Genomic DNA, 22,853 nt, shown 5'->3' with positions numbered 1-22,853 from the left:
ATTGATGGAGTGTCCCTGGAAATATTGCTTGAATATCCATGCAAATACTGCTGTGATATTCCATGGAAGAACATCTCCCTTAGGGATGGTTCCCATGTGCTCTGAGTCACCCGCCACATCTCGGCTCTGGCCATTCGGATCTGCAGTCCCATTTTTTATCTAGAAGAAGGGGAGACTGAAAATAACTGGCACGTTGTTCCTAAATGTGTCCATGAGCTCCTAAAGGGACTTAGGAACTTTCCTGACCACCCTAAATGTTTCTGATTTTTATTACCACCTTGGAAACATCTCAGGATTGGATTGATTCCTGAAAATGTGTTTTTGCAATATTTTTTATTTAAAGTCATTCAGTGAAACTGGATTCCCTTTCTCTGCATCAAAGATCACTATAGAATGAAGCGTTAGTGCTTTGCCATGATTAATCTTACCGATATCTTCATGCAGGACTACGAATTACAAACGATGACCTACCGGGCCATGGTGGATTCGCAGCAAAAGTCTCCAGTGAAACGACGGAGAATGCAGAGCTCAGCAGATCTCGTCATTCAGGAGGTGGTAACCGTCTAGAGACAGGGAGCATGCAAAACAGAGACGCAGCACTCTAGCAGTTTTAGATTTATGTATTTGTATTATGGTGAAATATACATAGTAGGAAATTCACCATCTTAATCATTTTTACGTGTAGACTTTAGTGACATTCAGTACCTTTGAAATGTTGTACAACTTTGATCACAATCCAAGTCCAGAGCAGTCCATCATTCCAAGTACCTGCTCTTTACCTATAACAATACGTTTTGTTAAGAGTTTTAAGAAGCTCTTTGAAAATCCTCATTCAAGATGAGTGAATTGCAGAGAATACTAAATGCCTGTTGCTCCTATGTGGTTATTGTTACTAGGAGTCATGAGCTTCCCTGCCCCAAAGCCTAATTAATGTTTTAATTATTACTTGGTGCTTGCTCAACTGATTTAGGGCAAATGGAGATTATGTTTCTATCATTTTGTTTTTCTTTACTTGTAGTTCATGGACCTGAGGACCCGATACACGGCTCTGGTCACCCTCATGACACAATATATTAAATTTGCTGGGGACTCACTGAAGAGACTGGAGGAGGAGGAGGTAACCATTAACCATGGGCAGCTCACTGGCAAGGAGCATGAGGTGGCTTCATGATAAACTCACATGGTTGAGATCTGATGTATAAGTGATTAGTTATAAAATTACAGTGAAAAACAGTAGAGACCTGGCATTTTTTGGATTGTTACTGAGATTCCGTCAAATTGAAAAGCGTTGCAAAAAGAGAAACAACCATTTTGGGGAACAAAAGAGAACCATTTTTACTTTCTCTCTGGGACTCTGTCTGATCTGAGAGGGTCAAAGTCATAAATGGCTCTGTTTACATTATGGAATGCAGGCAGTTTAGCAGAGTTGCCTCCAGTTTTCTTTGAAGTATAGTTACTACTGTTAGGATGTCTGGAGAAATATTACATAAACAAATTTGTTTTATATCGTTTAAATTAATTTACATCTTCAAGGATTTAAAACAGAAACACCATTAAGTTAGAAGTAGCAGGTATTTATACAAAATGGTAATGCTTTTTAATAATTGAGGTGTTTTGTTTTTATTTTTGTCAAAAAGATACGGTATATATTAAAAAGACTATGTGCATTTAATAATATATTCAGAAACCGAATAGGGAGTTATTCATGAATGTATGTTTTTATAAGAGGCTATTATATCTAATTTTGAAGGTATTATGCTGTGCTTTGTCATCTTGATATACTTTCTATTCCTGACCTCAGAACAGACAAAAATAGTCAATTGAATGCTATAATAAGTAAAGTGTGGGATATTGGCCATTTAAATTAGACCATTGTTGAAATTCTGAAGGTGATTGTACTTAGTATAACTCCATTCAGATAATAAGAGGACCAAAATGGTAGCAAATGTCTAATAGATGTTGCTTTCTTAGTTTTTAAAAAAAGTGTGACTACTTTTGTAAACTATTTCTGTCTGCTCAGAGTTACTAGCACTAACATCGCTATTTGCAAGTCTTTATAACTAACTACCTTTGGGCTTAGAAAGGAGAACCAGAGTATTTTCACATCCAAATAATTGGCATACACTTCTCACCTATGAAAGGTCCACAGTTTTTTTACATTTTTAGTTTTTAAGAGATATTCCATTTTAAGTGGTAGGCAGATCTTTTAAATTGTATATTTAGTAGTTAAAGGTAAAATAAAATAAGTTAAGGCTTTCCTTTATTACTATGTATGTCTGATTGTACACATATGAGCCACTGTGCTCAATTTATCTGATGGGGTAGAGTACCAGAAGTTGATAGACCCAAAAGATATTTCAAAAAGCCTGAAATATATCTAAATTATGCTTGTCATCCTTTGAAATGTTAAAGATTTATATTGAAGTGAAAGTCAAAATAATATAGTTTATGGAAGTCTGTGAAAAGACTATTATAATTTAGAATAGATTTTTAAATTCTTTATTAAAAATTCACCACTTAAGGGTCTTAATAATGGAGTATCTTATAAAAGATACATAGCTCAATTTTCAGATTCCACAAAGAAGTGTTTCTGAAACTGGGTCTCTAAGACCCACATGCGAAATCTTGGTCAGAGAGCAGAATTTTCCATAATAAACATGGAATCAAAGAGGGAGCCATGTTAATGTCAAAGATAATACCAAATTAGCTACAGAAATATTAGTAGGGTATCTGTAATGTATATTTAATGGATAAAGAGATTTTTCTAGTCTGTATTGACAGCAGACTATATTAATTGCTGAGATTAAGACAGCATGTCTCCTTGGGAAAAATTTAGTTAAAACTTGAAGTTATTTTATGTGAATAAGTTTGAGATACACAAGAGAGGAAATCAGTAATAGAACTAAATGATCTCTAGTAATTTTTCTGATCTTTGCTTAAAAAGATTATAGTTATCTAGGCAACATGAGATTAGCAGTCACTTAAATGATTCCAAGACACTGAGAGTTTAACTTCTTTTTTTTTTTTCCTGAGAGAATTTTCATTTTTCTTAAACCTCAGACTATGACCAAGAAAAAAAAAGAAAGAAAGGGACTCAAAACTTCTTCACAACAGCTAAGCTGGAAAGGAAATTTGATGAGAAATGAGAAAGACCCTTTTAGAAGTTGTCTACTCAAAATATTAATATATGGAATACTTTTAATGTCTAAGAAGATAAAATGCTTCAGTGTCATTAAGAGTTGACCCTGATAACAGAGCACTAAATATTACAGACTGTGATGAGATTTGTTTTCATATGAATTCTTACTATAAATCATATTTAGGTTAGCAAAGGAAACAACCAAAATTCTCATCAAAATTATTGGCAATCATGTTATGAGAGGATGCAAAATAAGATGTGTGGTCTGTACTACAAATCAGATTCTTAAGATTTACTAAGGCATTTCAATGAAAATAAAACCTGCTATTTAGAATAATTTCCTTCCTTCTGTTTAAGTTACTTCTAACTATGATGATTTTTAACTGATAATACAACACTAATAAGCTTATGATGTTAGTAAAGAGAAGTTAAATGTGATTATAAACTAGCTGTGATCACTTTGTTCTAGTCAAGTATGTTCCTCCCAGCTGAGATCGATTTGTAATCAATAGAGTGAACAAATTTTCTTAATTGGAGCTGAATTCCTAAGTATACTTTTATAAGCATTTATATTTAACACATATCTTTATGTTTGTGGAGTATCTGAAGGTACTTGTCAAGGTGGATTCATATGGGCCATGTCATTAATGACAGCAACAAAGTCTGTGAGTATATGAAGCACGTCTTCTCTAAAGCCACCAGGACTATGGCTGCCTTTGCATTAGCAATTCTGATTATTGTAAGTATCATAGTAGGGCAAATATAAATTAGTGAGGAATTAGATTTTAGAAAATTATAAATTTTTATATAATTTCCTCCTTCCTCCTGTTAAGTATTGTTTCCTCAATTGGCTCTTAGTTCCAGAGTTCTGTATCTTCTTTCTTTTAGATATCATTTTTAATTTCTTTTGGGCTAGAAACTGAAGACAATTCTCTCATGTTGTTCAGTTCCTATATGTTGTATGTTCTTAGCTCGTAGGACTAGGTTGTGTGTGAGTGAAAGAGGACTGCTATGAGAACTGTTGTTCCTACTTTGTCATCTGCCTGTTTTGCATGGGTTTTCAAAATTACTTAAGTTTTCTAGACCTCAGTGTCCTCATCTGAGGTGAGAGTCAGGCTGTAAGGTTCCTTCTTGCTCTAAAATCCTGAGCTAGCAAATTTTAAAAGCAAAATTATCCGTAAGAGGCAAAAAAGAAAAAGAAAGATTCCTTGGCTTAGAAAAGCCACCACACAGGGTTTGTGGTTTCCCCCCACTGCTGACTTCCTGAAGCTCCTTCTCTGGTGGCGGTGGCGGGGCTCGGGCTGCCTTGGGTCTCCCTCCCCGTTGTCGGTCCTTTGGCGAGCGCTGCTCTGGACGCCTGCAGACGGGCTGGGGCGGCGCGGGTCTGACCCTTCTGAACGTCTCTCGTAGATGCAGAGGCGTCAGGAGGCTTCAGAGCAAGGGGTGTACTCAGACCTGCTCCAGCGGCAGGAGGCGACCGTGCGGGAGAACCGCCAGCTTGCGGGGAAGATCACAGAGCTGGAGAAGGTGCTGGCCGAGCTCGAGAGGCAGAAGTCCCGGGCGGAGCAGGAGCTCCCCAGAGTCCGGGAGGAGGCGGAGGACGCGCTGAGGAGGCAGCGCAGGGATGCGGCGGACATCGCGCTGCAGAAAGTGCGCGCGGAGAGCGAGGCCCAGCGGTACCGTCGGGAGCTGCAGGCGGTGGAGCGCGACCTGCGCGGCTTCCGGGAGCAGCTGGCGGAGCACAGCGCTGCCCAGAGGGCGCTGGAGGAGCGCCTGACCAGGAAGGACTGCAGCCTCCAGGAGCTCGAGCGGCAGAGGGGCGAGCTCATGGCGGAGCTGAGGAGGAAGAAGGCCCACGAAGCCGAACTCCTGGAGCTGATGGAACGGATGGAGAAAGACCTCACGTTCCGGAAGCAGGCGGCAGAGAAGCAGCTGGAGGGAAAGCAGAAAATCGACTCAGAAGCCCGAAGAACAGTAACAGAAATGCAGCATCCGTGCAGAGAAAGCGCGCACCCAGCTTTTCCGAATGCCGAGGCGAAGGACCTGAAGGAGCAGGTGGATGAGCTGATGGCGGCCAACAGGAGGGCCGAGCAGGACGTGAGGAAGCTGAAGTGTGAACTCGGCGCCCTGCAGCTTGAAAAAACCTCCTCGGAGGAGAAGGCCCGCTTGCTCAAAGAGAAACTGGATGAGACCAACAAGTCCCTGAGGTGCCTGAAGCTGGAACTGGAAAGGAAGGACCAGGCCGAGGAGGGGTACTCGCGGCAGCTCCAGGAGCTGGGCAGGCAGCTGAGCCAGACCACGGGGAGGGCTGCGGAGGTCAGGCAGGAGGCTGCCGACCTCACGAGGATGAAGCACAGCTATGAGCTGGAACTGGAGTCTCTGCAGCAGGAACGGGGCAAGCTCCAGAGGGAGGGGGACCGGATCAGCAGGACGCAGGCTGCCGCCGAGAAGAGCATGCAGCATCTAAACTCACAGGTTACTTCTCCACAGGATAGCAAGGTGTCCTCTAGAGAAAGAGCATGGTCCTGCCAGAGAACGTCAGATAACCTGAAAGAGCAGTTTGAGAAAAGTCACGCACAGTTGCTTCAGAATATTCAAGCCGAAAAGGAGAATAACGATAAAATCCAAAAGCTGAAAGAGGAATTGGAGAGAAGTAATGAGCGTGCAGACAAGCTTAGGCACAAGGTGGAGGAGCTCACCAGGCAGAATAACCAAACCAAGTTAACGATGCAGAGAATTCAGGCAGAATCGGCAGACGTGGTCTTAGAGAAACAAGCCATCCAGCAAAGATGTGAAACACTGAAACTCCAGGCGGATGGTTTCAAAGACCAGCTTCGCACCACCACCGAGCACTTGCACAAACAGACCAAAACGGAACAGGATTTCCAAAGGAGAATCAAATGCCTGGAAGAAGACCTGGCCCAGAGTCAGCATTTAGTGAGTGAATTCAAGCAGAAGTGTGACCAGCAAGACCGCATCATCCAGAACACAGAGAAGGAGGTGCGGAGTCTGAGCGCGGAGCTGAGCGCATCGAAAGAGGAGAAGCGCCTCGGGGAGCAGACGGTGCAGAGGCAGCGGGCGCAGGTGCAGGACCTGAACAACAGGCTGAAGAAGGTGCAAGACGAACTGCACTTAAAGACCCTAGAGGAGCAGGTGACCCACAGGAAGATGGTTCTGTTTCAGGAAGAGTCTGAGAAATTTAAGCGTTCTGCAGAGGAGTTTCGGAAGAAGATGGAAAAATTGATGGACTCCAAAGATATTACAGAACGTGATATTTCAGGCATCCAGCTGGACTTCGTGTCTCTGCAGCGGGAAAACAGCAGGGCTCAAGAGAATGCCAGGCTCTGTGAGACAAACATCCAAGAACTTGAGAAGCAGCTCCAGCAGTATCGCCAGCAGATGCACCAAGGGCAGGATGGGCAGGCCCATCACTATCAGAAGTGTCGGAAGCTGGAGGAAGAGCTGGTGGCCCAGAAGCGGGAGGTGGAAAACCTGAAGCAGAAGATGGACCAGCAGATAAAGGAGCACGAGCATCAGTTAGTGGTGCTCCAGGGTGAAATCCAGAAAAAGAACACCGCCATCAAGCCAGACCCTGAGATGGCAGGGAAAGAGGGTCCGGGCCCCAGGGACCTCCCCTCCACTCCCCCCGTGTCTGGGGTCCCTCTGCAGAGGTGGACTCAGGAACCACAGCCCTCGGAGGAAAGATGGCAGCGTTGGGGTGCAGAGAATGTACAGAAGGAGGTCCAGGGCAGGCCATCAGGGGCTCCAGTTGAGAAAGAGAAAATCCAGCAGTGCTACTCGGAATACTTTTCTCAAACAAGCACCGAGTTACAGATAACTTTTGATGAGACGAACCCCATTGCAAGACTGTCAGAAATTGAGAAGCTAAGAGATCAAGCTCTGTGTAATTCCAGACCCGCCATCAGGTGTCAAGATGACAAGTATGAAATAGACCTGGTGACGCTTCTGGCGCCCTTCGAGGTATTACCTGGGTTCTGGGACTTTTACCAGTTACCCTCTGTCAAGTTTTCGCTCTTGTTTCCTTTCTCTGCTAGGCTGTATTCTTTTAGCCATATTGAATGTGATTGGCTGTTTGTAGTTCCGACAGAAAATCATGCTATCATTTTCTAGTGATTTACCTGAATCTTTATTACAAACCATAGTCTTTAGTTTTTAAATGCTTAAGATGAAAAACACAGATGGCATGGCTATCCTGTTAGTATCAAAAGGGATTCTATTCTGAAAAATTTGACCCTAAAGAAAACTAGAAAAAGCAAGCAGTTAGTTTTAATTTCTAACACATTCTGTGGACAGGTTTCATCTCCCATCTTTTTCAGATATACCATTTTAATACTTAATAGTCATCTAAAGTTTAAACTTCAGACTCTCAAAATAGCATTCCTTATTCATGAACCCTCTGGGGCTTAACAGTTTTTTTCTCTTATGTAATCTTTGTTATGCTAAGAATTATATTTGGATTAGGAGTGGGTAACGTGAGAACGTTCTTTAGATGACTTTTAACATCTTGTAAATTCCTGTTACAGATAGCTAAGAGCAAGCAGTGTGCTATGCGTGCGGAAGTCACAGCATTAAAGCAAGAGAAGAATCCAGCCCCTGGCAGTGATGAATGGATGCTCGAAGGGTGCAGGGCAGCGGGTGGGCTCAAGAGAGATTTTCTAAACAAAAACTCAGAACCAGAGACCTTTCAGAACTTTGATGGTGATCACGCATGCTCGGTCAGGGATGATGAGTTTCAGTTCCAAGGGCTCCGGCACACCGTGACAGCCAGGCAGTTGGTTGAGGCTAAGCTTCTGGACATGAAAACAGTTGAGCAGCTGCGACTTGGTCTTAAGACCATTGAAGAAGTTCAGAAAACTCTGAGCAAGTTTTTGACAAAAGCCACTTCCATCGCAGGGCTTTACCTGGAATCCACAAAAGAAAAGATTTCCTTTTCCTCAGCTGCCAAGAAAATCATCATTGACAAGATGATGGCTTTAGCGTTTTTAGAAGCTCAGGCGGCCACAGGTTTCATAATTGACCCCGTTTCAGGGCAGACCTATTCTGTTGAGGATGCAGTCCTTAAAGGTGTGGTTGACCCTGAATTTAAAATCAGGCTCCTTGAGGCAGAGAAGGCAGCCCTGGGCTATCCATGTTCCTCTAAGGTGCTGTCAGTGTTTCAGGCCATGGAAAATAGAATGGTTGATAGACAGAGGGGCAAACATATATTGGAGGTACAGATCGCCAGTGGGGGCGTCATCGACCCCACAAGGGGCATTCGGGTTCCCCCAGAAATTGCCCTGCAGCAAGGACTGCTAAATAATGCCATCCTGCAGTTTTTACATGAGCCCTCCAGCAATAGCCGCGTCTTCCCTAATCCCAATAACAAGCAAGCCCTGTATTACTCGGAATTACTGCGCATGTGTGTCTTTGATGTAGACAGCCAGTGCTTTCTGTTTCCGTTTGGGGAGAAGAACATTTCCAATCTCAATGTAGCAAAAACTCACAGGATTGCTGTTGTAGATACTAGGACGGGAGCAGAGCTGACTGCCTACGAGGCTTTCCAGAGAACCCTGATTGAGAAAAGTACATACCTGGAGCTCTCAGGGCAGCAGTATCAGTGGAAGGAAGCCACATTTTATGAGTCCTATGGGCAGCCTTGTCACATGCTGACTGATGCTAAGACCGGATTACAGTTCAGTATCAGCGAGGCTGTAGAGCAGGGAACTATCGACAAAGCCGCCATCAAAAAGTATCAGGAAGGCCTCCTCACGCTCACAGAACTTGCCGATTCCTTGCTGAGCCGGTTGGTCCCCAAGAAGGATGTGCACAGTCCTATTGCGGGTTACTGGCTGACGTCCAGCGGGGAAAGGATCTCTGTGCTGAAGGCCTCCCGTCGGAATCTGATCGATCGGATTACTGCCCTCCGATGCCTTGAAGCCCAAGTCAGCACCGGGGGCATCATCGACCCGCTGACCGGCAAGAGGTACCGGGTGGCCGAGGCCTTGCACAGAGGCCTGGTGGACGAGGGCTTTGCCCAGCAGCTGCGGCAGTGTGAGCTAGTGGTCACGGGGGTCAGCCACCCTGTCACCAACAAAGTGATGTCCGTGGTGGAAACTGTGGGTGCAAACATCATCAGTAAGGACATGGGAATCCGATGTCTAGAATTTCAGTACCTGACAGGGGGCCTGATGGAGCCCCAGGCTCAGTCCCGCTTGTCCATTGAAGAAGCTCTGCAAGTAGGGATTATAGATGTCTTCATTGCTACGAAGCTCAAAGATCAAAAGTCCTATGTCAGAAACATCCTGTGTCCCCAGACGAAAAGAAAGCTGACATACAAAGAAGCCTTAGAAAAAGCCGATTTTGATTTCCACACAGGACTTAAACTCCTAGAAGTGTCTGAACCCTTGATGACAGGAATTTCCAGCCTCTATTATTCTTCGTAACAGGGCATGTTCACATAAGCAGTCATACGGGAAATGCTGTGTTAGTTCTCATTGCTGTGCCCACAGCTTAATGATAAGATCCACGCTCTGGTCACTGTCACACGCTGGAAGCACCCTCAGTTTCTTGAGGGCTGGAAACACTGACTGCTCAGAAAAGAGAATACTTTTCATTTATAATTTTTTTTTAAATAAAGTTTTATTGGAACGCAGACACACTCTTATGTACATACTGTCTTTGGCTTACTTTTGGGCACAAGGACAGAGTTGAGTAGTTCTGACAGTGACCGTATGGCTCCCAGAGCCTGAAATACTTGTCCTCTGGTCCTTTACAAAACACAGTTGCTGTCTCCTGATCTGGAAGAAATTTGCATCGCTCCTCTAGACTAAATGTCAGGTTACTTGGATTTTAGACTCCAATCTGCCCGAGAGAGAATATGTTTAAAATTGAAAATAACAAAATATTTACTGCTCTTCATAATGGTTCCATTTAGCTTTGATTTGTTTTTTGAACTCCTACCCACAGTAAAATAAAAGTATTTTACCTGAAATATGAGACAAGCTTGAGAAACATCACTGAGTTTACAGCATCCTTACTTCAGAATTCTGCATCCCTGATGGGATCCAGCCTGCCATTAGGGTTCCCATTTGTTCAAGGATTCATTACACTCACCGAAAGAACACTTCAAAAGCACCATGAAATCCAAGGGGAAATGTGTATTTGTTCCCATATCCGTGAAGCTGTGGTGGTTCAGATCACCTTGAAAAATGCATGTTTTTAGTTTTTCTGTATGTTGTAATCTACATATAATATGTTTACCACCATCTCCCATTTCTAGTTACAACTTTGTAATTAAAAGCAGCGTTGTGAGTGGTTTACCTGCTGCAGGAGGGGGAAGGTTTTTCTTAGTTCTGTGTGTTTTTTTTTGTCTTTTGTAGACTTCATTTTTTCAGCATGCCATTGTCTTAGATTTTTCTGTCTAGAGAATTCTGATTGTAATGCTAATGCAAAGGCAGCGATTCAAAGAGTGCTTCATGAATAAAGTTGAGTTTTTGAATATGTCATGTTAATAGACCAGCTGGGAGGTTAGATTGATCATTCAAAAGTGTTTGTCACAGTTTGCTTTGCTACCCTAAATTTTTGGAAGTACATCTGCCACGTGATGTGTTGAATGTGGTTAAGTGAATGAATAAAATATCTCAGTAACCTGTGTGTGATGAAAAAAATATTTTTACATCCTTGTTTTCTGTGAAGTGATTAATAGTTTGGTCATTTACTGGAATATGTCTTTTTTTTTTTTAAATCACTCACACCCATCAGAAGTCACTGGAAGAAGAAAAGAAAGAGCATGTTGAAAAAGTTAAAGAATTACAAAAATGGGTATCAAATATCAGCAAGACATTGAGAGATGGAGAGAAGGCTGGAAAGTCTTCCTTTTCTAAGCAAAAGGTATTCACCGAGATGCTGGTTTACTAATAATTACAGTGATAAGAATTTACTGAGTTGATATAGTCCATCTAAAAAATACTTTTAATTCTTTAGTTTTCCCCATTTCTTTGGGCAACTATAAATGAAGATCAGAGAGGTTCAGTAACTTGCCCAAGGAAGCACAGTATGTGGCAGAAGACGCGCTCTCTGCTCCAAATTCTGAACTTTATCAGTACTAATCTCACTGTTAGTCAGCCAATATGTGGCCTGGTCCTCCTCACAGTGAGCTCCGCTTCTTGGTCTTTGTGATAAGCACTGCTGGAGAGCAGAGTCACTCTCTTTTGTGCCCTGAGTATATCCACGCACTCTTGTGTCATAAAGAGATGCAGGTTCCTTCTTACAATGTGAACAACAAGTTTCCAGAAGAACAAAACACAAACCAAGATGACAACCTGTGAGGATTGAAATTAGTTGTGCTTTTCTGGATCTTTTCTATCTCCTAAAGAAAACAACTGCCCTCCACCAGGAATTCTAGGTTCTTTCCCTCTCCTAATGAAGCCTTCAGTTCTGTGGGCTAAACTTGTCTACTTGGCTTCGGTTGACTGGCTACCTCTTGTGAGATGTTACTGCTCCGAGGTGTCCATTGGAATGCCCCACCTGATGCTCCTAGGGGACTGGATTAAATTAAGCAGGGTTACTGTTGCTGGTGATAGCATTGGAATTGCTGGTTTATTTAAAAAAAATAAACCTCTGCTAAGTTAAGCAGCATTTTTCTGGGGTACGTTTCCTATAGTGCCCTCCTGACCTGTGGAAATCACAGAGGTGCTCAGTAGCTTTTTACCTTCAAGCTCTGCATCGACACACACTTGTCATCACTTGAAACAGACATTGTTGGCATAATCTAATAGTGGAGAACTTCAGTATCTTGTCAGATTTCACCTGTGGTGCAAGGCAGGTGTGCCATCTCTGAGGTTCCCCCAGGAGAGGTTTATAAACCTGAGTATTTGCTTGAATTCTCATTCAGTTGAAATCAAGCCAGCTTAGCTCATAGTCTAGCAAACTGCATTTTATAGAGTGTAGAGGAAATAAGTTGGAAAACACAATTACATTGAGTGTTTTAAACCTAAAGCCATCAAAGTGAATGTGAATATTTAGTTTAAAACATCTTAATTTCCCCCCTGTTAAACAGGAAAATAATTAAAATAGGGACACAGACCTTAGCAAGGATTTCTTTGTGGAGAACAAGTTTCTTCTGAGGAATGTGGTTTATGAACCCTTGGTATTTCTTCATTCTGTGGTTAGGAGTGCTCCCAAATTTTATAGATCAGTTTCAGGTTTACACCTGGCAGACATAAGAATAGATACTTTGCCAGTGCAGATTGTGGCCTCAGTTGCAAATCTTGAATTACTCTTGGTCACTCTATTAAAGGAAATTTCAGGTAATTTGATGTCAATAATAAGTGTCTCTCAAAAAATTAGTATGGCCTCATGCTTTCCTCTAACCACAAAAAATAGACTTTAAAATGATTCTCAATAGCATATGTCTGGGGAATATATACCTTTTCATTGCCCCATCACTTAAAAGAATGGTAATTACTTTCTGACGTTGTTGTTTAATCACTAAGTGGTATCCGACTCTTCTGCCACCCCGTGGGCCATAGCCTACCAGCCTCCACTTGTCCATGGGATTTAGGGCTTCAGAAATGATACACTTCTGAATTAGGAGAAAGTAATACAAGGGCTTGCTTTTCCCAAACAGTTCAGTTTTATTTCTTTGACTGTCACTGGCGACTTTTGCAATCAAATGTCTTAATAATAGAAATTATTTAACCTCGTTCTGCAGATCTAGAGAGAAATACTTCCACTATGTTTTTTTCCAAATGAGCGCTGTATCCATCTCTGTGAGGACGGTGATGTTCCAGTGCCGAGCATCTGTGCCTCCTTCATTCGTGGTTGGGCTGGGATGGATGCAAGAATCTTACCATGCTGTATTATTATTTCCTGGTGGAAGTAATGGCCTTAGGATTAGAGGGAGGGGCTCCACTCATTGTACATTCTCAATGAAGTATTCATCTTATCCAGACCTGCAGACTGGGAATAACTCATGGTATTGACTCAGGTCACCTGAAAATAGACCCATCGTGTGGGTGTTGATGGAAACTTGGATCAGTTTTTTAAAAAGACTGTTATCTAGCCTTTGTGAAGGAAGAGCCTGAGTGTACTTTCTTTACCTTGCAGATTTCCAGTGAGGAAATTTCAATCAAGAAGGAACAGTTATCTGAAGCACTACAAGGCATGCAGCTGTTTTTGGCTAAACATGGAGACAAGTATGTTGGTTTTAATTAAGTCTTTTATTCAGAGTAGCGAAGTGGTCTTCAAAATGCTCAGCAAAGTAGAGGATGTTAAATTTTAGTGGAGGGTTTAAAAATGGAACTCAGTCACAAGTTTAGTTAATAACCTATGATTATAAAGTGATTTAACTGTCACTTTTCTTGACTCTCAGTCTTTATCAAAATTCTGAAATATACTTATCTCCATATATTGCTGATAAGAAAAACAGGCTCAGAGTTAAGGATGAGTTGCTAGTTAGTTGTAAAGATTCCAAGCCAAGTCCTGATTCTAAGTAGTACTTACTCTCCAAGACCTGCCTTTTGGAAAATATGTATAAATGTGTTCTTTATTTCCTTAGCTGAGACCTTTGGCAACAAGATTTCTAATGGTTTGGTTCTTGCTTTGAGGCCCTTCATTTATTTTAGCCTTAGGAAGGGATGGAATCTACCCTTTTCTTAAACCCTTCTTTGGCTGTCATCAGAATTAATCTAGAATGATTTTGTACCTTAGCGAATTGGGTTAATTTCCTTATGAATTTCATTTTTATTCATCTTTCTGCTTGAACAAGTTTAATCTTGAGTCATGGCACATTACTTGTCCCTTTTCCATGTTGGAACTAACAATGGGATCTTTCCCTCTGTTCAGTTTAGTTCAGTCGCTCAGTTGTGTCCGACTCTTTGTGACCCCATGAATCACAGCACGCCAGGCCTCCCTGTCCATCACCAACTCCCAGAGTTCACCCAAACTCATGTGCATCGAGTCAGTGATGCCATCCAGCCAATCTCATCCTCTGTCATACCCTTCTCCTCTTGCCCCCAATCCCTCCCAGCATCGGGGTCTTTTCCAATCAGTCAACTCTTTGCATGAGGTGGCTAAAGTATTGGAGTTTCAGCCTCAGCATCAGTCCTTCCAATGAACACCCAGGACTGGTCTCCTTATAGGATGGACTGGTTGGATCTCATTGCAGTCCAAGGGACTCTCAAGAGTCTTCTCCAACACCACAGTTCAAAAGCATCAATTCTTCGGCACTCAGCTTTCTTAGTAGTCCAACTCTCACATCCACACACGACCACTGACAAAACCATAGCCTTGACTAGATGGACCTTTGTTGGCAAAGTAATGTCTCTGCTTTTGAATATGCTATCTAGGTTGGTCATAACTTTCCTTCCAAGGAGTAAGCGTTTTTTAATTTCATGGCTGCAGTCACCATCTGCAGTGATTTTGGAGCCCCCAAAAAAGTCTGACACTGTTTCCACTGTTTGCCCATCTATTTCCCATGAAGTGATGGGACCAGATGCCATGATCTTCGTTTTCTGAATGTTGAGCTTTATGCCAACTTTTTGACTTTCCTCTTTCACTTTCATCAAGAGGCTTGTTAGTTCCTCTTCACTTTCTGCCATAAGGGTGGTGTCATCTGCATATCTGAGGTTATTGATATTTCTCCCGGCAATCTTGATTCCAGCTTGTGTTTTCTTCCAGTCCAGCGTTTCTCATGATGTACTCTGCATATAAGTTAAATAAGCAGGGTGACAAAATACAGCCTTGACGTACTCCTTTTCCTATTTGGAACCAGTCTGTTGTTCCATGTCTAGTTCTAACTGTTGCTTCCTGACCTGCATATAGGTTTCTTAAGAGGCAGGTCAGGTGGTCTGGTATTCCCATCTCTTTCAGAATTTTCCGCAGTTTCTTGTGATGCACACAGTCAAAGGCTTTGGCATAGTCAATAAAGCAAAAGTAGATGTTTTTCTGGAACTCTCTTGCTTTTTCCATGATCCAGCAGATGTTGGCAATTTGATCTCTGGTCCCTCTGCCTTTTCTAAAACCAGGTTAAACATTTGGAAGTTCACAGTTCACGTATTGCTGAAGCCTGGCTTGGAGAATTTTGAGCATTACTTTACTAGCGTGTGAGATGAGTGCAATTGTGTGGTAGTTTGAGCCTTCTTTGGCATTGCCTTTCTTTGGGATTGGAATGAAAACTGACATTTACCAGTCCTGTGGCCACTGCTGAGTTTTCCAAATTTGTTGGCATATTGAGTGCAGCACTTTCACAGCATCATCTTTCAGGATTTGAAATAGCTCACCTGGAATTCCATCACCTCCACTAGCTTTGTTCATAGTGACGCTTTCTAATGCCCACTTGACTTCACATTCCAGGATGTCTGGCTCTAGGTGAGTGATCACACCATCATGATTATCTGGGTCATGAAGATCTTTTTTGTACAGTTCTTCTGTGTATTCTTGCCACCTCTTCTTAATACCTTCTGCTTCTGTTAGGTCCATACCATTTCTGTCCTTTATCGAGCCCATCTTTGCATGAAATGTTCCCTTGGTATCTCTAATTTTCTTGAAGAGATCTCTGGTCTTTCCCATTCTGTTGTTTTCCTCTATTTCTTTGCATTGATCGATGAGGAAGGCTTTCTTATCTCTCCTTGCTATTCTTTGGAAGTCTGCATTCAAATGGGAATACCTTCCGTTTTCCCTCTGTTAGATAACAGCAATTGTTGTTTTAGAAGTTTGCATATGCTAGAGAGATGCTGATATATTATTAGTCTATACTCTTTCCTTTGGTTCTTTATAAAGGCCATCCTTAATTTACATACATAGCCACTCTAGACCTGAGCCATCTGTGTATAAGATTATGTTATTTTTTACTGTATTATAGTATTGATACATTATTGATTTTTTACATTATATTTTATGAGCCAATACTAATTTAGAAAAGTATTTTTCTTTATAAAATCATTGCACCTAGTATGTCATAATTATCACTTGCGGACTTATATTCTTCATTTCCTACTTTCTGGTTATTTTAGAATGACAGATGAAGAAAGAAATGAATTGGAAAAACAAGTGAAAACTCTCCAAGAAAGTTATAATTTATTCTTTAGTGAATCTCTGAAGCAACTGCAACAGTTGCAAACCTTAGGAGACATAAAGGTAGAGGAGAAGGTAATGTTATTTATTTACAACGCGAGGCTGTTTCAAGACTCTCAGTCTAACTGCATGGTTGTAGAAATATATGTCAATGACAAAGAGATGATCTTGAGTTGTGTACGTGGAAGAAACATGGGTGGGGTTTATGTAAGTACTTGGAGATTTCCGTGTTGGTTATTAAATGCAACCTTTCACCTGCTGTCATCAGTTTCTGTGACATCTTAATCTCTGCCTTGCATGGTTAAAGAAAAGAATCATTCATTTTTCTAACTCTTCTCTTTCAAAGTCATTCTGCTGCTGCTACAGTAGGTATTTTAATATATAAATGTGATGATATAAAATAGTCTATGAGTCATCTCTAAAGGTGCCACTGGAATATTAAGGGGTTTGTCTGCCTTTCAGAGATAGCCAGGAGATTTATTTGAGAAATACTGGGCTATATGTCTTAGTAAGGATCCTCTAGCATCTTCAAAATATAACAAAAATTGCTTACAATTTGGCCTATCCTTGAACTTTCTAAACTTTACAATACTCAGTATTCAACACAATATTCAGAATTCAAAGTTATTTTTATATTCAATTCTCTTACTCCCTGGAGTACTTTGCATACTATTTGTCGCATTTTGAGGGTACGTAGTGATTTTTTCTGGCTTGTCTGAAGAAGTCCGTATGCTGTAAACATCAATAGCATGGGGGTTTGAAACTCTCCCGTGTCAGGAGACTAATCTCATTGGGTTGCAGAGAGCATGGTTTGCCTTGCAGGTGTGTGTCCTGTCTCCTCACCCTCATCTTTTCCGTGTCCTCACTAACCTGTTGATGTCCACAATATGAAGTTTTCAATTCACAGATGCATGTCGTTTTCAAAGCTTTATCACATCCTGTGCTCTCGATAGATCACTGACTTAGATCACTTGTGCATTTGAGCTGCCTAACACTCACAGCCTTGCCACACCTCGGTAAGTAGAGGATTTTTATGCTAAAGTGTCTTTTTTTATTAAAAAAAAAAAAAAACTTGCAAACTAAATTTCTTGATGCTCTGCTCACCCTTGTGTCAGCCACTGAGACTTCTGTGCTTTCCTTTCAGCTGGATAAAGTCATCGCGGGCACCGTCGATCAGAGCACAGGGGAAGTCCTTTCTGTCTTTCAGTCAGTTCTGAGAGGCCTCCTTGATTATGACACGGGAATTCGGTTGCTTGAGACCCAGCTCATGATTTCTGGGCTCATTTCGCCAGAATTAAGAACGTGCTTTAACCTCAAAGATGCCCAGAGTCACGGCCTTATCGATGAGCAAGTTCTGAGCCAACTCCAAGAACTCAATGAAATGAAGGAGATTATCTCCGCTGTGTCATCCACCAGGGTTCCGGTGCTGGACGCCCTGGCTGAAGGTGTGATCTCAGAGCCCATGGCCATCAGAGTGCTCGAGATCCTGCTTTCCACGGGCTCGCTGGTTATTCCAGCCACAGGAGAACAGCTGACCTTGCAGAAGGCTTTCCAGCAGCACCTGGTTTCCTCAGCCTTATTTTCTAAAATCCTGGAAAGGCAGAGTCTGTGCAAAGACCTTATCGACCCCTCCACCTCTGAGAAGGTGTCCTTAATAGATATCATGCAAAGAAGTGTTTTGCAGGAAGACTTAGGGATGCGGCTTCTGCCTGTGAGGCCGCAGGAAGGAGGCAGAATAACATTGAAATGTGGCCGAAATGTGAGCATTTTAAGGGCAGCACACGAAGGCCTCATAGACCGTGAGACCATGTTCAGGTTACTGGGCGCCCAGCTGCTTTCAGGAGGTCTGATCAATTCCAAGTCTGGTCGGAGGCTGACTGTCGAAGAAGCCGTGGCAGAGGGTGTGATGGACAGAGACACTGCGAACAGCATCCTCACCTACCAGGTGGAGACAGGAGGAATCATCCGCTGCAACCCCGCCAAGCGTCTGACTGTCGACGAGGCAGTCCAGTGCAATCTGATCCCGTCCAGCAGTGCCCTTCTGGTCCTTGAGGCTCAGCGAGGCTATGTGGGCCTCATCTGGCCTCACTCTGGGGAAATCTTCCCCACATCATCATCTCTGCAGCAGGAGTTGATCACCAACGAATTGGCCTCCAAGATCCTGGAAGGGAGGCAGAAAATCGCTGCTCTTTACATCCCAGAAACTTGTCAAGTCATTGATTTGGAGGTTGCCATGCAACTCGGAATTATAGATAATTACACAGCATCGATTTTAAAAAGTATAACACTGCCCGATAAAATGCCAAACTTGGGAGATTTAGAAGCTTGTAAAAATGCCAGAAGATGGCTCTCTTTTTGTAAATTCCAACCGTCTATGGTCCATGATTACAGGCTAGACGAGGATGCTTTTGATGGAGAAGAGCCAGTGGCAACTCAGAGCTCAGAACAAACTAAAAAATTGTTCCTGTCTTATTTGATGATAAATAGCTATATGGATGCAAACACAGGGCAGAGGCTTTTGCTGTATGATGGAGACTTGAATGAGGCTGTTGGGATGCTCCTGGAAGGCTGTGGTGCAGAAATTGACAAGGACACACCCATCGAAGAATGTTTTGATGTCTTAAGACTCTCTGGTGTATCTCTGAATAACACTGCAAGTAAAGAAATGGGTGAAAGTCCAGCTTCACCAAGTAGTTTTGATAAATGTCATCAGAGAGAACCTGAACACAAAGAAACCCCTGAAAATACCATAGACGAAGAGTTTCAGGAATTGGAAACTAATGTTATCAGGAGTGAATTTTGGCTGTCAGAAAACCTGGCAGATGTAATCACAACTGATCTTAAAGTTAAGAAATCACCCGGTGTGAGTGTTCCCAGTTCCAGATCACACTTAACACAGCTTGGACTTGCTGATGTTAGCCTGCCCAGACAAGACTCTGAAAACAGAGTTGAAAATGGTGAAAATCAATGTCAATTAGAAACAAAGGAACATGCAGATGAATGTAGTCACTCTAAAAACCTTCAGAACTTGGCAAGTGATTTGATAACAGATCCTATGATAAAATCAAAAACTAGTAGAGCCTATGATTTAAATGAAACAGAAAATGAAGATAATATTAGCAGGGGTTCAGTTCTCTTTGACTATTCCCCCAGGCTGAGTGCCTTGTTAAGTCATGATAAACTGAGGACCGAGCAGGGAAGTTTTCATGATGTACACAGCACAGAGAGTAATGGAAAGAAATGTGAAACCTCTACATTGCCATTCAATGACCAAACTGAGTCATCAGGTCAAAGAATAAGAGAAAAATTTCAAGACCAGTTTCTGGGAATTGCAGCTATTAACATCAGTTTAAAGGGAGAACAGGCTGAAGAGAAATCTTTCAATGTTGGTTGTAGTAATCCTCAGGTGGAGTGTCAGAGTGATGAATTTAGTTCAGATACTTGTGGTGAAGATGAAAATGCGCTTGCTACTTCTCAGCAGGAACCTGAAGATGAGAACCGTGAGTCCACAGTGGAAGGGTCCTCAGGTGCCCCGACCCCAAGGGCTGGTGGTCATGATGTTGGCCTGGCTCCCACCCATACCCCATCTTTTGAAGGAACTGTCGGCGCCAGTGCTGGCGACTATGAAACGTCCCTGCTGGATGACCGGTGCAGTGAAACAGACACAGACAGCGATGCTGACTTCTATGACACGCCCTTGTCTGAAGACGACGACCATGATTCCCTGCTCCTTGAAGGTGATGACTGTGATTGTCTGCAGCCCGAGGACTATGACTCGCTGCCAGAGGAGGACGAATGGGCTGCTCCTCCTGGAGAGGTTTTCTATGATGTTTCTAAAGAGGAGGAACATTCTGTGGGGACCCAGGCAGGGCTGGCTGATAGCTTAGGTGTGAGGCGAGGAGCACAGTCTCTGCAGGATTTTCTCATAGGTGCTGAGAAAGCAGAGTTCGGTTCTGGTGAAGAAATCCAGTTAAATTCATTTGAGTCCTATGAAGTGAGTGGACCGTTGATGGAAACTGTATCAGAAAGGGACAGCACAGATGACCTTGAAGGTGATGAGTCTGATTCATTGACTGACTATGAAACTGAGGGAGGAAAAGAGAGCTTCACGATGGCGGTAGAATCTGAGGACACTGGCTGCTGGGAAGGGAGAGAAAAAGACTGTGTGGCTGGACAAGGATTTGAATCTGCTCCTGATCATTTAGATTCTGTGCAAAGCAAAGACAGTTATGAGGAATCTGTGTCTGGCCCCAACGAGCAGGACGACGATGACCGTGGCGCTGATGCTGGAGATGGCGCGGGAGGGGAGGGTGCGGAGCCCGTGGGCCAGGGCGCAGCTGCGGCCGTGGTCGTCCCCGGGTGTGTTGCCGCTGCTCCTGAAACAGAAAACAGCCATGCAAGTCAAAGGAACAATAAAACGATTCTCCTGACTCAAAAGCACCATCATAATTCTAAACAAAAACAGCAGTGTGTGAATGTTTTACAGCCAGAATCAAGTAGTAAAAGTAGCTTAGGTCCTGAAATAAACTGCTTTCCAGAAGATACAAATGAGGTTGTTGGAAAAAGCATAGAAGATCTGTTGAATCATGAGATGGTCCTTCAGGATGAATTACTGCCTATCATGAAAGACACTGAATCAGAAAACATCTTTAGCCCTGTTGGTGCCTTACCTAATACCAGTGTCAGTTCAGCCTCTGAACTCGAGGGCCACCTAAAGAACACAGGGCTTGAGCTGATTCAGCCGGGATCTGCTGACTCTGTGAAAGGTGGAAATCCATATTGTGAGAATGTGACACTTCGTGGTAACTCCTCTTCTGATAAAATCATTTGTCCTGAGCCCAGTTTAACAGGAAAACCTGCAGAGGAAAGCCATTTGTCATTCACAATGTCTGTAGCTGATAACGATCCTCCAGGCAGTGGAAGGGATCTAATTAAAAGGAGAGCTGACAAAAGCAATGTACAAATAGAAGATGAAGCATCAGTTCCTAAAATGTGCGCAGGTAAAGGAGAAGTTCTCATAGAAGGTCCCTTAGAAGATAAATATCCTAAACTTTTGCCCAGTAAAAGTACAAGGGAGAGTCTTGATATAGTTAATAGTCTGTTTCCAGTCCCACAAACCACACACAGTGAAGAACACAGTCAGGAAGAAAGCCTTAAAAACACAGCAGTAGCTCTTAAAGATGAACCACAGAACCTACCAACAGTAGTTAGTAGAAGTCCCGTTCAGTTTGAGAATCTTGAAGAAATATTTGACTCATCAGTTTCCCAAGTGATCAATGATGACATGACTTCAGACGTGACCTTGTCCGAAGGGTTTACAAAGATTGAGACAGATTCACTCACCGATGGACCTGAAGATGAGCTTGATCTGTTTACTTACTTAAAGCATTGTGCTAAAGATGTAAAAGCAAAGGATGTACTGAAACCAGGTGAAGATACCCCAAGCTGTATTCCAGTCACTTCCCCTCCCATTAAAGAGCATTTACAGTTAGGAGTTAATAATGCAGACGAGAAGGCAGCTCTTGCCCAAGAAGACTCACCTCCAAAGGAGATGGGCCAACAGAAAGACCTTCCTGCTGAAGAAAGCAGATCAGGAATCCCCAAGCTCACACCAGCAGGAGATGAAAGCCTGCCTTCAGGCTTCCCTCTTGGAAATGCGGAAGGCCTTGGAAAACACATGGATTTTGTGCAGTCAGACCTCTGTGCAGATGGAGTAAGAAATAACTCCAGTAAGGCTTTAAGCACTGACTGCTCATCCTTAGAAATTAACAGCGAGAAAGAGGGGATTGAGCAGCAGAAAGGGAAAGAACCAGCCCCGTCGCCAGGAGCCCAGGGCAGCAAGGTGCAGGTCGCTGAACTATCTCAGGTCCTGGTGGAGGACATCACGGATACCTTAAAAGGTAATTTGAAAGAAGGTCGTGTGACTCCTCAAGAGCTTGGAAAACCTTCAGCCTGTGCAGATGCTAACATTCTAATTCAGACCTTAATTAAAAGAGTTAGCTCATCACAGTTGGTGAATGAAACACCTGGTGTGCCCAGCAACTCTAACACCAGTGGCTGTGGCATTTCCTGCACCAAAAACTCAGAGAGCAGAGAGGATCCGCTCTGCGCTGCCAACCTCAAGTCTGAATTGCTCCTTGATATACTTAAGCAAAGTCAGTATAGCCAAAAAGTTATAGGAGCTTTTGAACTGATGAAAGAATTAACTCAGATGGAGTGTGATCTGGAGGAAAAGGGTGGGGCATCTGAACTTCTTCCTCTGCAGCTTGAAGATATATTCTGCAAGCTGCTTCCCGATGGATATTCGGAGAAGGGAGGACAGCGTACAGACTTGAGTAAAAAATCACCTACAGCTCCTGAGGTGACAGATGAGGAGCCACACATTCTTGAAGAATTCAACAGCAAGGAAGGAAACCCCTGTTCCCTAAATTTACGAAGTGTGAAAGAGAGTGGCCCAGAAAACTCTCCTGTCTGTGCACCAGCTTTGTCAAGAGATGGGAGGCTGAAGGAGCTGTGTGCTGCATCCCCAGGCCATTTGGAATGTATTTCAGGGTCAGAAGACTTGGCTTCTGGAGACAGCTTGATGGAGCGAGTAAGTGGACTTTCCATTTTATAAGCAAGTAGCTGTGTGGAGCATTTG

General features: G+C 42.9%; 1 protein-coding gene across 22 annotated transcripts in view; it reads left to right on the top strand.

The window, feature by feature from the left end:
• The window catches only part of DST (dystonin), a 516,386-nt gene that overhangs the window by 341,459 nt on the left and 152,074 nt on the right, over positions 1 to 22,853 (top strand). For 15 of the 22 annotated variants that reach the window (XM_070361385.1, XM_070361379.1, XM_070361397.1 and 12 more), the window contains 6 exons: positions 445 to 552; positions 1,019 to 1,117; positions 10,901 to 11,029; positions 13,247 to 13,335; positions 16,153 to 16,288; positions 17,358 to 22,805. In XM_070361385.1, the coding sequence (XP_070217486.1) occupies positions 445 to 552; positions 1,019 to 1,117; positions 10,901 to 11,029; positions 13,247 to 13,335; positions 16,153 to 16,288; positions 17,358 to 22,805 (6,009 nt within the window). Of the gene's footprint in view, positions 1 to 444; positions 553 to 1,018; positions 1,118 to 4,549; positions 7,121 to 7,683; positions 10,807 to 10,900; positions 11,030 to 13,246; positions 13,336 to 16,152; positions 16,289 to 17,357; positions 22,806 to 22,853 lie in introns of those variants that run through there. The other 7 variants (XM_070361393.1, XM_070361392.1, XM_070361391.1 and 4 more) reach the window with 2 other exon arrangements.

The sequence above is a fragment of the Bos mutus genome, chromosome 23 (genome assembly GCF_027580195.1).
Source record: "Bos mutus isolate GX-2022 chromosome 23, NWIPB_WYAK_1.1, whole genome shotgun sequence".
Classification (NCBI taxonomy): Eukaryota; Metazoa; Chordata; class Mammalia; order Artiodactyla; family Bovidae; genus Bos; species Bos mutus.
This window is presented reverse-complemented; position numbering and strand designations above follow the sequence as displayed.